General features: G+C 43.6%; 1 protein-coding gene across 1 annotated transcript in view; it reads left to right on the top strand.

Annotated features, from left to right (window-relative positions):
• SYNE1 (spectrin repeat containing nuclear envelope protein 1) overlaps positions 1-16,083 on the top strand; it is a 493,169-nt gene that overhangs the window by 175,085 nt on the left and 302,001 nt on the right. The window contains exons 37-39 of the mRNA XM_069769177.1: positions 8,699-8,852; positions 9,952-10,580; positions 12,322-12,501. Of these exons, the coding sequence (XP_069625278.1) occupies positions 8,699-8,852; positions 9,952-10,580; positions 12,322-12,501 (963 nt within the window). The remainder of the gene's footprint in view (positions 1-8,698; positions 8,853-9,951; positions 10,581-12,321; positions 12,502-16,083) is intronic.

Genomic DNA, 16,083 nt, shown 5'->3' with positions numbered 1-16,083 from the left:
CTTCCTCTCTTGGCAGAAACCGCAGTTAAAAATCCATGTGGTTTTTATGCGGTTTTGATACAGATTTGATGCTGATTTTCATGTGGTTTTCTCTGTGGATTTGTCTGCGGATTTGCAAGCTAAATAAAGATATATTATTTAACAAAAAAAATGTAATGTTTACACATACACAAAACAAATAAAAGTGACTATATATATACATATGTAATACCAAGCCTGAGGTTTAGTAATGAAAAGGTGTTAGCCAGATACCCTCATTATTAAAATTGTACATAAAGAGTTAAATAAGAGACACACACACACACACAATCTGCGTGAGACGCAATATTTGTTTGATTTTCAAATAATTTGTTAAAAAAAATTGCGTGAGCTCACGCGTAATTTTCTTAACCAACAGAGGAATAGCCGATGGCTGAGGGCAGATGTTAATATTCTGGGAAGGAGCCAATAGCCATAAAGGTTCCCAGGCTATTAATATCAGCTCACAGATGTTTGCTTAGCCTTTACTGGCTAGTTTACAGAGGAACCCCAAAGAAACATTGATGTGGAGTCCCCCCATAAAATCGAACCAGCAAAGGCTAGGCAGACAGCTGCAGCCTGATACTAATAGCCTGGGAAGGGGCCATGTATATTGGCACCCCCCCAGGCTAAAAACATCAGCTCTCAGCTGCCCAAGAAATGGCGCATCTTATAGATGTGCCAATTCTGGCACTTAGCCTCGCTCTTACCACTTGCCTTGTAGCGGTGGCAAGTGGGGTAATATTTGTGGGGTTGATGTCATCTTTGTATTGTCCAGTAACATCAAGCCCACTAATTAGTAATAGAGAAGCTTCAATAAGACACCTATCCATTACTAATCCTATAGTTACATGGTAAATAAAGACACGGCCAGAATAAAGTCCTTTAATTGAAATAATCAATCGCACAGACTCCTTTATTGAATCTTTACCATACTTACTGCATCACCTAATCCCCGACTCCCTTGATCTCCTGCAACAAAATTAAAATAATAAATCAACATAAATATTCCCTGTCTGACATAGTCCATTTAATACCGAGTGTCCCACGATGATCTCACGTATAGAACAGTCACATCGGGGAATGTGACTGCTCTACCCGGCCTCCGGTGATACACAGACAGGAGATAATCGCTCCCGCAGTGTTTCACTGAGAGTTCACTGCAGTTCATGCTCTCACAGCACTGCTGCGTGAGAATTTTCTCACGCAGCGGTGCCGCAAGTGACAGCACAAACTGCGGTGAACTCTCACAGCGGCGCAGTGATACAATGCGGGAGGATTATCTCCTGTCAGTGTATCACCGGAGGCCGGGCAGATCTCCCAATGTGACTATTCTACACCTGAGATCGTCGTGAGACACTCGTTATTAAATGAACTACGGTGGAAAGGTAAGTATATATCCGCAACAAAATCCACAATGTGTGCACATAGTAGAACTATAAAGCTCAGCTCAATTTCTGCTTGAATTTAAGAACGGTACCCTTTTTTGCTGCTGATTGGCTCTGATGAATTGGCCAATTTATACACCAATTTCATTTTTAGAAGTCTATTCTATATAGCAGTAATGCAGTTCAAATTTCATACTTACAGAGTGCTGCTGCATTCTCTTGTTTATATACTGCACCTGTTTACACTTGCTTTATTCTGTTTGAAGATGCTGGTCAGTTTTTTTTTGTAGTATACTACTGGGGGTTTTGACTACCTCCTTTTCTGACTCATCACCCCTCCAATCACCCTAAGGCCATGTTCACACAGTGCGTTTTTTACTGCGGAACCGCAGCGGTATTGCCGCTGCGGTTCCGCAGCAGTTTTCCATGCAGGGTACATAACAATGTAACCCTATGGAAAACAGTCACTGCTGTGCACATGGTCCGTAATTTCGTTTAAAAAGCCGCGCAGAATAGCTGCGGCAAAAAAGAAGGAGCATGTCACTTCTTTTTCCTGAACCGCAGCGGTTCTGCACCCATAGACCTCCATTGTGAGGTCAAAATCGCAGTAAAACCCGCAGATCAAAAATATATCTGCGGGTTTTACTGCGATTTGATGTGCAGAACCGCTGCAGCAGGAAGTGCGGGGAAGCGGGCGGAAGTGCGTGGGCGGAGTGTGGCTGCCCCCCCGTGCTCCGATCCCGCCCCCCCGTGCTCCGATGCCCCCCCCCGTGCTCCGATGCCCCCCCCAGTGCTCCGATGCCCCCCCCGTGCCCTAATCTCCCCCCCTTATACTTACCCGGCGTCCCGGTGTCCGTCCGGCCGTCTTCTCCCTGGGCGCCGCCATCTTGCAAAATGGCGGGCGCATGCGCAGTGCGCCCGCCGAATCTGCCGGCCGGCAGATTCGCTCCAAAGTGCATTTTGATCACTGAGATATAACCTATCTCAGTGATCAAAATAAAAAAATAGTAAATGACACCCCCCCCACTTTGTCACCCCCATTGGTAGGGACAATAAAAAAATTAAGATTTTTTTTTTTTTTTTTTACTAAGGTTAGAATAGGGGTAGGGGTAGGGTTAGGGGTAGGGTTAGGGGTAGGGTTAGGGTTAGGGTTAGGGGTAGGGTTAGGGTTAGGGGTAGGGTTAGGGTATTTTCAGCCATTTTAGCCCTAAAAAGCTTCCTAGGAAACACACAGTCTCTGCATAGAAAACTGCATAAAAAAAGGATAAAAAAACGCATCAAAAAACGCATCAAAAAAGGACAAAAAAAGGACCAAAAAAAGGACCTGCGTTTTCTGCCAAGAGCTGCAGTTTTTTAAAAAAACTGTCCTGAAAAAAAAAGGATGGAAATCCTGAACGTGTGAACATACCCTAAGGCTGTTTTTAATTAATACTGGATCATACCTGAACTTTAATTTGTATGCTTTAGCGTGGGAGAGGCATGTTTGAAAAGAAAGGTACGCCTTGTTGCAGCTGATAGGCTCTCATGAATTGGCCAATTTATGCGCTTAGTGCCTTCATTAGGATAAGTATATTCTATATAGCAGTTATGCAGTTTAAATTTCATATATTCAGTGTTTGCATTCAGCTTAGGCTACGTTCACATTTGTGTTGTGCGCCGCTGCGTCGGCGACGCAACGCACAACGCAAATAAAAACGCACAAAAACGCACGCCGAAATTTGGATGCTAGAAAAATGCAACTTGTTGTGTTTTCTGCACCCGACGCTTGCGGCAAAAAAAATGCATGTCCATGCGTCCCCCATGTTAAATATAGGGGCGCATGACGCATGCGTCGCCGCAGCGTTTCCCGACGCTGCGTCGGGAAACGCTAATGTGAACGTAGCCTTAGTGCTTACAGAGTGCTACTGTATTCCTTTATCTGCTGTAACACATTCAGTTATTAGTAGTTTGTTCTGGAGTCTACACTGTTATGACTATATTTAGATAGATAACAAGGCATTTCAATAAGTTAATAGCTCCGAACAGTGAGAGTGATATTATAATCATTTGGGAGAGGCAGATGATGTGGGCTGGTTTTGCAAGATTTATAACAGAAGCTGACAGGTAACCCATGAAAGTGAGAAGCTAACTGCTGTGTTAAAATGAATTACCTGGCGAGAAGTGGCTGGGATGTTAGGGGTTAACCCTTGTTCAATTATGTAATTACTACACACACAGAACCATGGCCTGGGCAACACTAGTGAACTAAAGAAACCAGCTGCACACTATGATAAAAGCTCTCATTACCGGATAATGACAGCAGATAGAAAAGGCAAGTCAATTTCAAACTTGCTTATTTTCATGCGGTTTCTCTAATTAAAGCAATTTAATAACTTGAGAGTACCCCTTCATAGGGAATCTGTCATCAGGTCCTCCCCCCAAAAAAAACAAAAACAAAACAAAACTATATGTGCATGTAGCTCTTTCAAAGACAAGTCCAGCAATACGTTTACATGACCAGCCCTTTCCTCTGTCACTGAAGAATCAGTGTTTGCATTGATATACAAATGAGGCTGAAGAACTATTGTAAATCTGAAGCATCTATCACTCCAGCTCTATTTCCATCCAATGCCACCTTCTTCTGCTTGATTGACTGCATATATGCTGTGTGATGTCAAGCAAAGTAATTTTAGGGCATCTGCCTTGTGTAGAGTCTGTCTCATGTCCCTGACACGCTCCATGACAGATGTATTCGTTATGTGGTGTTAAAGGGTTAACTCCAGAAACATTTTAACAGATTATATTGCGACGTTTTGACCTACAGGTAATCTGCATTTCTAATATATAATTGCCTAGAATACTACTTCCTGCAATTTGTGCCAACTTCCTGTCCGGAGCTAATGTCCGGAGCTAATGTCCGGAGATAAGTGACGTCAACAGTGTCCAGTGTCTGATTGGTTGCCGCCTGCTGCGATCGACCAATCAGAAACGTGCCGTACTGTGACACACTCCGCCCGCCATTTTGGTGTGATTTTTGAATTTTTACCTCACAGCAAGTTTCTACTGCGTGGAGGCGGGCCCAGTGACGTTGCTCTTCAAGCTCCTGCCGAATTTCGTCAAAAAAATGATAATACCATTTACCAAAACTATATATATTTAGTTGTGAAGTGGTTCAGTGACATTTTCACACCAATTTTGAACTTTTGTTTGGTGTTTTCTCCATATACTGCCTATTATTTTTGTTCTTTCTTACTATTATTTATTAATTGTATTATTCTTACATTTGAATAAATAAAGTATATATGGATTCTAGACTCCCGATTCTTTAGAATCGGGCTGCCATCTAGTAATACATAAAATTCATAATTAAGTGATCAAATTTGTGTATGTGTCATGCATTTGATCAATACTTTATGAATTACTGTATATACTCATGTATAGGCCGAATTTTTCAGCCCCTTTTTTGGCTGAAAAAGACCCCCCTCGGCTTATACACGAGTCACGGTCCCAGTGCGGAGGTCCCCGACATCTACGGAACATATCCGCGCTCCCCTGCAGCCTCGGTAAGTGTTCCTGTGGCTGCTGAAAGGGCCGGCGGTCAGCGTTGGCACTGGGAAAAGTGTCGGGGTCCTGAGCAGGCAGGGACACTGGCGTGCTATGGGGGCCAGATGCCTGTGCCGCCGCTTGCTTGTCCCCGTTCCACCGCCGCGCTGTGTCTTCTGCGTCCTCTGGCTGTGACGTTCAGGTCAGAGGGCGCGATGATGTGATTAGTGAGCGCCCTCTGCCTGACAGTCACTGCAGAGAGATGGTGACGCTTAGGAGCAGCGGTCGGCGACGAGAGGTGAGTATGTCATTTTTCTTTATTGCAGCAGCAATATACGATATAAGAGCAGCATAAACTGCATTTGAGCACTATATGGGCCCATCATCATCTTTATAGAGCATTATATAGGGCATATTTTTGTATGGAGCATCTTGTGGGGCCATCATCATCTTTATGCAGCATTATATGTGGCATATTTTTGTATGGAGCATCTTATGGGGCCATCATCATCTTTATAGAGCATTATATGTTGCATATTTTGTATGGAGCATTTTATGGGGCCATCATCATCTTTATGCAGCATTATATGGATCATATTTTGTATGGAGCATCTTATGGGGCCCATGTCTCAATTAATGTAATTTTATTGGTATCTACTTTTATTTTTGAAATTTATCTGTAGCTGCTGCATTTCCCAACCTAGGCTTATACTCGAGTCAACAAGTTTTCCCAGTTTTTTGTGGTAAAATTAGGTGCCTCGGCTTATACTCGGGTCAGGTTATACTCGAGTATATACGGTACATGTATTACATGCACATTTTTCATGACATAAGGCCTATTGGTTGAAATTGGAAACTTGCTTATTTTTCTGCTTATGTTCCTGCTACCTAACTAAATATACCAATATCATAATATGGGAATACACCTTTAATGATATTAGTTTGTTGTAATTGAGACCTCTTGTTTACATCCCTATGTTGTTTTCCTGTATATACCTATTACTTCTCTTGACCAAGAACATACAATTGTATCCTGTCTAGGAAATGCAGTCTGAGCTAAACAGCCGGGACTGCCAAATAATACTTTGTAGCAACTAGCACAGAAATGTGTGTAGCTGATGTGTGGTATCTGACTGTATTTGCACTGTCATACACTTTGTCACATTTTTCAAATTGATTGTAAATGTGAGTAAAACAAGTGCTTACCTGTAAAATTGTGTGGCCATTAATTAATAGACTCTTAATGGTAGCACAGTTTTTGCAGGTAAACAGCAATTTTAAACTTGAAAAATGGTGTGCCTATTAGAAGTCAATATAAAAACCATGCCAAAATGCATTCAGTCATGGTTTTGGCTGCTTCACGGTGATGTCTCAGCTGTCCAGCAAAATTTCCTTAAAGGTAACCTGTCACCCCCAAAATCGAAGATGAGCTAAGCCCACCGGCATCAGGGGCTTATCTACAGCATTCTGTAATGCTGTAGATAAGCCCCCAAAGTATCCTAAAAGATGAGAAAAAGAGGTTAGATTATACTCACCTGAGGGGGCGGTCCGGTCCGATGGGCGTCGCGGTCCGGTCCGGGGCCTCCCATCGTCTTACGATGAAGTCCTCTTCTTGTATTAACGCTGCGGCTCTGGCGCAGGCGTACTTTGTCCTGTTGAGTATAGTCTAACCTCGTTTTCTCATCTTTCAGATTACATCGGGGGCTTATCTACAACATTACAGAATGCTGTAGATAAGCCCCTGATTCTGGTGGGCTTAGCTCACCTTCGATTTTGGGGGTGACAGGTTCCCTTTAAGTTCTTTCCCATACTTTTACAGAACATTGCCTGGACTACATATAATTGTATCCACTAGAGATGAGCAAATCGATTTGATGCAAATTGAATTATTGTTGATTTTTTTGGAAATTCACTAGACCAGTGGAATTCGAACAATTTGTTATTCACTTCTCGTGAATAATTTACAATGTACTTTCCTCAATAGAACTTTGAGACAAGTGGATAAAAATCTAGTCAACATGTGATCACAAGTGTGCAAATCGTAAGCATGTGATCACATGACCTCCATTTTGAGTTGTGAATACAGGGGAATCATGACAGTGTGCATTTTGCATGCTGTCACCATTCGGCATGCTGATAACACATTGTGTGACTGCAGACGTTTCTTTTCAGACCGGTAAACCAACTTAACTTTTAATAACCTAAACCAGAAAATACATAAATAACGTCATATTTTATGATAATTTGCATAAAATTATACAATATGTTAATCTGATAGAATGAGAGAAAGGAGTATATATTTGGAGAGAAAGTCCATCCAAAGAGAGCAGTTGCTGGAGTTATAAAGAAAAGTGTAACCTCAAAGCATGACCCAAAATAGGTAACACCACAGTGATTGGAGAAATCGGGCAGGCAAACAGCTAAGGATTTAAATGGATTTTCTCTTACTTTAAAAATTGTCAATAAAGCCAGAGCTGGGTAATAATAGATCAAATCCTGTGCTCGCCTCCTGGACCTGCACTCGCAGGATTTCTACAAGTGCCATCCTTACTTGGAATCTGAATCGGTCTCGCTTCATCAGTGTTCTTACGTGACCTCTGCAGTAAATCAGCAGTCACTGATTGTCTGCAGCCTTCATGTTCTGTAAGAGTGGAAGAAGCCAGTAGGAAGTGCACAGCCTTGGAGCTAGTCTGGGAGGTGAGTATAGAAGTTTTTATTACCCCTCCCTGGGCTCATTGATGATGATTTTTAAACTATGGGTAAACCTCTTTAATGGAGGTACAATTGGATTACTTAATTTTCCACTTTCTTCCATCAATAATTATAGAAGAAAAATTCCTAAAAAAAATATAGAACTTTTACTGCTTTTTTTAAAAAAAAGAATCAATTCACTATAAGGCTAAGGAGGAGGAATTTCAGCCAGAGACTTTTGTCTTAAAGTGACTCTGTCACCCCCTCCAGCCGTTAGAAACTGGCTCTTTTAGTTATTGGTGCAGTCAAAGCAGAAATAAAGCATTTTACAATGTCGCAAAAATACCTGTCTTTAGTCCCAGAGGCAGGTCTTAACCCCCCTGCTGCACACACCACACTGACGTCACTCAGGGCTTCTTCGGCGCCGGGCGCCGCCCCCTCCGCGCTGTTTTCAAGCCAGATCCGGCGCCTGCGCTGTTTTGTTTTGCCTGGGGCAGGCGCAGTGAGCGCTGCCCGTCTGACCTCAGATGCGGTCTCGCAGACTGCGCCTGTGCGACCACCCAGCTTGTGAATCCCAGCCCCGCAGTGTGTTATGCATTATGCACAGTGCGGAGCTGGGATTCACAAGCAGGGTGGCCGCACAGGCGCAGTCTGCGAGACTGCATCTGCGTTCAGACGGGCAGCACTCACTGTGCCTGCCCCAGGCAGAAGAAAACAGCGCAGGCGCCGGATTTGATTTGAAAACAGCGCGGAGGGGGCAGTGCCCGGCGTCGAAGAAGTCTTGAGTGACGGCAGTGTGGCGTGTGCAGCAGGGGGGTTAAGACCTGCCTCCGGGACTAAAGACAAGTATTTTTGCGAAATTATAAAACACTTTATTTCTGCTTTGACTGCACCAATAACTAAAAGAGCCACCTTGTCAGAATGCAGCATTACTGCTGCACAAGGTGGCTCTTTTAGTTTCTAACGGCTGGAGGGGGTGACAGAGTCGCTTTAAGACTTTCACACCCTAAACATTAAAAATACCATATATCAAATATTGTATTTATAACACTATTCTTTTTATGGCCATATTTTTCTAGGATCAGTGTCATGGAGTCCATTATATGTGAACATCAGAAATTTGATGACTTGATACAAGAATTTTCCCTCTGGATGAAACAGTTTCTTAAAGACCTTCAGGAAGCCGCTGAAATTAAAACGTCTGACCATGAATCTGCCGTTCTTCTGAATGAGGTAACCATATTGTATCAGTTGCTAAGTTATCATTGCTATACTGTACATATGCTTTATTGCTCAAAAGACAATGCTATGACTTATGATGAACTTGGTCATGTTGCATTTTAGCCTTCTGTTAAATGTACATGCCTGGAAAAACTCCAGACATTTAATGGAGACTGCGAACAATGCCCAAAAGTGGCATCTGTCACTTATAGGGGACTTGTTTAATGGATAACTCATAAAAACATTTATATAAATTTAATGAAATTCCACACTGACAGTGTCCATTCAATGAAATGAAGCATCCAAAATGGCAGCACTAAGGCAGAACTCATAAGGAAGGGAAATAAAACAAAACTGATTAGTCTAGGTCTCTGACCAGCGATGGAGGGAATGTGGAGTGTTGGGTACCTTGATGCATATTTAAAGCAGGTTGAAATAATTTTGGCATTATATCCTTGATATCTATGGTTCTGTGTACATTCTTTAGGTGACCACTCCATATATGCAATCAGCTTCTGTTTCCTCAGCTAAAAAAGGAATCTTTTGAAATTTTGTTTTAGCCACACATGTAGTAATAAATACACATTGTATAGGGACAATCTCCATTTAGAGAAATGGGTTGCATAATGATGATGGAGGAATTATCAATGTAAGAATCTGGAAACTCCTCTATATTTGATAGATCTTGGTTCTTATAGCAGGCATACCAAAATTTGACCTAACTTTCCAGTATTTTTATCTAATAAGACATTACTGGAACTGTGGGAAATAAAGGTGCCCCTATCTTCTTCTTCTATTGCACTATACAATATCTGTTTTTGCAGTATACTGATGTATATCTGCCACATGGAGACCAACTGAACACTGATTTGGCCTTTGTCTGCCATTTTTTAGCATGTTTGTCTAGAGAGCTATACATGCCCAAAAACCCAATGAAGACATAGTCATAGAACAGCAGCTTGTCATAAAATACGAGACTGTGGAAGAGCTTCATATGCACTGTAAACAATGAGTGACTCTATAGGCCCCAGTAACACGACAAGTTTAACCTTTCAATAGATATATTTTATGCACTGTCTGTATCCAAAATGATGTCTACTATTATTTCCAGAACAATATAGCAAAGGTGAAAAGACAGCAGCAGGAAATAGACCATTTGAAGGCCCAGCTCAAAAAGTTGTGCTCTCTCACATTTCCAGTTGACCACTTTGTGTTGGAAGGACGGGTCACAGACTCTGTTCAGTTATATGAAGAAGCACTACAGATTACTGAGCGACGACAGGAATCCCTCTCCAAGTTGGGCTCCTTCTTGAAAGTACACCAAGAATCCTTAATTGTCCTCTGTAACTTAAAGGAAAAAGTTGAAGATGCAAGCAACCTAAATAAAGACAAATCTGAGACTCTGGAGAAAGATATAGATAGAGTTGCTCAGGACATTGATGAATTAATAGCGCTGTCAGTAGGATTAGATACAGCTCTTACCAAAGCTCAGTACCACCTTAAAAGCTCCACTTCTGAGCAGAGGACATCCTGCAGGGCTCTGGCTGATAACCTGAATATGGAACTGGAAAAGGTTCAAAAGTTTCTGGGAACAAAACTCAGTGAAGCAGAAGCTCTTGGAGCACTCTGGAAATCATTCATTGATTGTAGGGAGAAGCTGCTCAAGACAATTGAAGATATTGAAGAAAAGGCAGATGGTGACGTGATGAAAGAGCCAACATTACAGGCTCTTCAGCAAAGGTAATGTTATAACACAACACATATCCATTATTTGGCATCATTTCAATAAGCTTTTGGGTGACACTGTACTGTCTTTAGTTGGTAGATTCTACTAAGCAGTATTAATAATTATTGTAGAAAATTTTAAAGATCGAACAAAGGTTTTCTTATCTCAGATAACACTGCACTGGGATGTCGGGGCACAAAAAAGTATAATTTGACACCTAGCTTAATTCGGTCAATGACTTGTTCAATGTAAAAAATGTCTTAATCCTTTTTAATTAGATAATTATCTGTAGTAAATTATCAAGTTGATTCATGCACAGTAGTATGGGAGAGGTCAGACTAAAAGATAAAACATCAAAAAATCTAGATGATATAATAATCCATAATTGGACCAAGAATTACTGATGTAAGAGGCAAAAAGCCTTCTTCCCCCTTTTTAGTGATTGAAGAGATGTGAATCATTTAAGAAACGTACTAATAAACCAAATATATCATAACATTGGCAAGAAATATGTCCAAAAAATAATAAACTAGATACCCAGAAGCATGCTAAATATTCTTAAATGTATGAAAGCCTCCTTCAGAAAAATGGCCGGGGGAGAGGGAGCCGAAGCTCGTGTGAGCAAGAGTTTCGGCTCCCTCTCCCCCGGCCATGAATTTTATCTGGAGTTGTGATTAATAAAGAAGTGATTTTTGAAGACTGGTGAGTGCCCTCATTGCTTTTCTCACAAGGATTATGTAAAATAAAGTTGCAGTAAGACGCATACAGTATGTGCATAAACTATACAATATCCTGAGACCGTGTATATTATATCTAAGTCCAAATAGAAGAAACAATGAATGGCACAAATATCTGGACCCGTGGAAGCGTGTTTAACGCGAAACGGCCGTCGTCCTTTTACTTGCACTGTCTCCGCTTTGATTGCCTTGTCCATGAATATATTTTGGAAATAAAGGACTAAGGTTTCTTCGTCACATAACGGAAGTGTTGCTACTTTCTTCTTCATTTGGATATATTATATCTAAGACTCAGAAGGAGAGAAGGAAATTTGACCATGCAAAGGATATTGATTCAGTTTATATGGGGCGCCATCATTCTCCTCGTCCAAACTGAACAAAATTTACTTGAATTGAGAGCATAGTAGTGGAGTTCAGGATCTGGCAATCAGTAATACAGCAGCCAGGATTATATGGGTCACTACACAGCACAGGGAAGTTGAAATGTCTAAAACAGGGTAAAGCTAGCATGGTAGAAGAGATGATTACAAGTGTAGTTTTCTAGACAATGAAGTCAAAGTGAGTGTCCTACCATACATGGACCACAGCCTCTCCTTCATATAAGAGTAGGATGGATTATATTTTTTAAGTTAAGCAGATGTTCTATACTAGCCAAGCATAAATGTATGATCATGTATCAATGGTAGATTCGTTAGTAAAAAAAAAAAAAAAAAGAATAGAAGGAGTTGTCAAAGTCTTCAGATTCCAAGTAAGGATGGCACTTGTAGAAATCCTGTTTGGTAATTTATATTTAAGAACCAGAGACATAAGAATTAGCTTAGATGAATTATAAAGATGGCTTATTCAGCTAACAAAATGATGCTTTGCCCAGTATGTGATTTGTATCTACAGGTCTCTAACTTTAAATTGGCACTAAGCAGTGCATTTGCATTCACTGGTTTAACATTATCATTAGGTGTTTGTCCTATGACCAATTTCTTACAATTGCCTATAACTACTTTTATACTGTTGAATACAGATTAAAGTTTTTCAATGAACTGGAGGAAGAAATTAACTCCTACCAGCATGAAAAGCATTGGCTTATGGACAAAGCGAAGCAGATCGCCCAGAAAGATTTATCCATGGCTGCAGAAGCAGACAAAGAGCTGAATGGTCTAATCATGACTTGGGAAGATGCTAACAAGCTCATTAGTGAAAGGTAAACATAAAGGAGCGCCATTAATTTCCTCTGCACTTTACAAACAACCTCACTCTGTCTTTTAGAGTGTTGGAGGAAACCACTCAAACTTCTTGCAGATGTTGTCCTTGGTGGGATTTGAACCAAGGACCCCACCTACTAAAAAGAATAAATCATTACTAGCCAGTATAGATGACACCTGCTATTTAATAGCTAGCCTGTAAACGTACTTTTTTAGGCTATGTTCACATATTGTGTTTGTGCCCTGTTTTTTTCTCTCATGCAGTGTTTTACTGTACCCACAAAGTAAATGAGATTTCTGGAATCTCGAGCTCATGCTGTTTTTCTCCAGCGCCATATTGGGGGACACAGGACCGTGGGTGTATGCTGCTGCCACTAGGAGGCTGACACTAAGTAAATACAAAAAGGGTTAACTCCTCCTCTGCAGTATACACCAACCACTGGCTCCTGATAGCACCAGTTTAAGCTTAGTGTCCGTAGGAGGCACACTGGGGTCTGCTATTCAGACCACATTTTCTTTATTTTTATTTTAAATTTTAATTTTTTTAACAAATGTTTTGCGCAAGAGGAAGACTGGGGCGACGGACCCTTTCAAGGGGCCGATCTCCCCCAAACATCAACAGGTGAGTGCAGGGCTGCCACTAGAAATTTCGGGGCCCCATACTGGCAAAATTTTCGGGGCCCCCTTGAGACTCCGCCCAGGCTCCACCCCAGCCCCGCCTCCAGGCTCCACCCCACGAACTGTCCACAGTCCCACCGCTCTCTCTTGGAAAATCTCCACTTCTCACCTATCACACATTAACAGTTCCCATCACCAGATCACACATATAGCTGCAGCTTTTGTTTTGGTCAAAAGATTTTTTTAAGCTGCCACCATAACACGGTAGACACTTTTGGCCGGGCCCTACTCTGCTGTAACCTATTAAATATTTGTTAAAATATGCAATACAATTTAGGTATATTTTTATTTATTTTTCAATTTTTAAAATGACCAATAATATCACATACAAAGAACAAATACCACTACACTATGACCAGATGACATATTACCACCACAGTGATCGAATAATATCACATACAAGGAACAAATACCACAACACCATGGCCAGACCACATATTACCACCACATAGTGACTGAATACTACAATTCTGATCAGTAATTAAAAAAAAAGCACCATACTATCACCATAAGTGCCATTATACACAGGAGATCTGTACTTGGTATGCAGTGTATGTGTACAGATAATACAGTGATCACTAGTGAAATTATACACAGGAGCTCTGTATATAGTATACAGTGTATAGTGTCAGTGTATAGGAAACACACTGACTCACCAGTGACGTCTCTAGGTGAAGTCCTTCATCCAGCACAGACCGCCATCATTTCATCCAGCCAGGGCTCGTCTCTGCAGGAAATAACACAGTTATCTCGAGCTCCGCTTGTAGAATACATTACTTACTTTTTCACAACTTCTACATTACACCACATGAAGAAAAAGAGGCAACATAGTGTCACTCTATACAGTAACAGGACCGCCCCCTCATTTAAAACAGTATACTCAAAAAATAAAATAAATACATCACTGCAGTAATAATATCCCTAAATTAGCCCCTATGGTAATAATATTCCCCATCCTGGCCACCGTGTGTCTCATTCCTGGCGTCAGCCATATGTTCTCCCATCCTGCCCTCATGAGTATCCATTCTACCCCATATGATCTCTCCATCCGGCCCCATCTGTCTCCATCATATCCATCCTGCCCCATGATCCTGCACGATCTGTCTCGAATCATGCCCCATGTCTCCATTCTGCCCCCTATGTCTCCAACCATGCCCCCGTGTCTGCAATCCTGCCACTTGTCTCCATTCTGCCCCATCTGTCTCCAATCCTCCCCCATCTGTCTCCAGTCATGCCCCCATGTCTTTCATCCTGCCCCGTGTCTCCAATCATGCCCCGTATCTCCATTCTGCCCCATGTCCAGCATTCTGCCCCAATGTCCAGCATTCTGCCCCCCGGGTCTCACAGTCTGCCCCTGTGTCCAGCATTCTGCCCCTGTCACTGTGTCCAGCATTCTGCCCCTGTCACTGTGTCCAGCATTCTGCCCCTGCCACTGTGTCCAGCATTCTGCCCCTGCCACTGTGTCCAGCATTCTGCCCCTGCCACTGTGTCCAGCATTCTGCCCCTGCCACTGTGTCCAGCATTCTGCCCCTGCCACTGTGTCCAGCATTCTGCCCCTGCCACTGTGTCCAGCATTCTGCCCCTGCCACTGTGTCCAGCACTCTGCCCCATCTGTGTCCAGCACTCTGCCCCTGCCACTGTGTCCAGCACTCTGCCCCATCTGTGTCCAGCACTCTGCCCCATCTGTGTCCAGCACTCTGCCCCATCTGTGTCCAGCACTCTGCCCCATCTGTGTCCAATCCTGCCCCATCTGTTTCCAATCCTGCCTCATCTGTGCCCAGCACTCTGCCCCATCTGTGTCCAATCCTGCCCCATCTGTTTCCAATCCTGCCTCATCTGTGCCCAGCACTCTGCCCCATCTGTGTCCAGCAATCTGCCCCATCTGTGTCCAGCACTCTGCCCCATCTGTGTCCAGCACTCTGCCCCATCTGTGCCCAGCACTCTGCCCCATCTGTGCCCAGCACTCTGTCCCATCTGTGTCCAGCGCTCTGCCCCATCTGTGTCCAGCACTCTGCCCCATCTGTGTCCAGCACTCTGCCCCATCTGTGTCCAGCACTCTGCCCCATCTGTGTCCAGCACTCTGCCCCATCTGTTTCCAATCCTGCCTCATCTGTGTCCAGCACTCTGCCCCATCTGTGTCCAGCACTCTGCCCCATCTGTGTCCAATCCTGCCTCATCTGTGTCCAGCACTCTGCCCCATCTGTGTCCAGCACTCTGCCCCATCTGTGTCCAGCACTCTGCCCCATCTGTGTCCAATCCTGCCCCATCTGTGTCCAGCACTCTGCCCCATCTGTTTCCAATCCTGCCTCATCTGTGTCCAGCACTCTGCCCCATCTGTGACCAGCACTCTGCCCCATCTGTGTCCAGCACTCTGCCCCCCCCCTGTGTCCAGCTTTACTGCCCCCCCCCCTGTGTCCAGCTTTACTGCCCCCCCGTGTCCAGCTTTACTGCCCCCCCCGTGTCCAGCTTTACCGCCCCCCCCGTGTCCAGCTTTACCCCCCCGTGTCCAGCTTTACCCCCCCGTGTGCAGCTTTACCCCCCCGTGTCCAGCTTTACCCCCCCCGTGTCCAGCTTTACCCCCCCGTGTCCAGCTTTACCCCCCCGTGTCCAGCTTTACCCCCCGTTTCCAGCTTTACCCCCCGTGTCCAGCTTTGCCCCCCCCCCCGTGTCCAGCTTTACCCCCCCGTGTCCAGCTTTACCCCCCCTCCGTGTCCAGCTTTACCCCCCCGTGTCCAGCTTTACCCCCCCTGTGTCCAGCTTTACCCCCCCTGTGTCCAGCCGTGTCCAGCTTTACCCCCCCCATGTGTCCAGCCGTGTCCAGCTTTACCCCCCCCTGTGTCCAGCCGTGTCCAGCTTTACCCCCCCACCTGTGTCCAGCCGTGTCCAGCTTTACCCCCCCCTGT

Source organism: Ranitomeya imitator, chromosome 5, assembly GCF_032444005.1.
Source record: "Ranitomeya imitator isolate aRanImi1 chromosome 5, aRanImi1.pri, whole genome shotgun sequence".
NCBI classification, from domain to species: Eukaryota; Metazoa; Chordata; class Amphibia; order Anura; family Dendrobatidae; genus Ranitomeya; species Ranitomeya imitator.
Note: the sequence above shows the minus strand (reverse complement) of the source record. Positions and strands in the feature narration are given on the sequence as shown.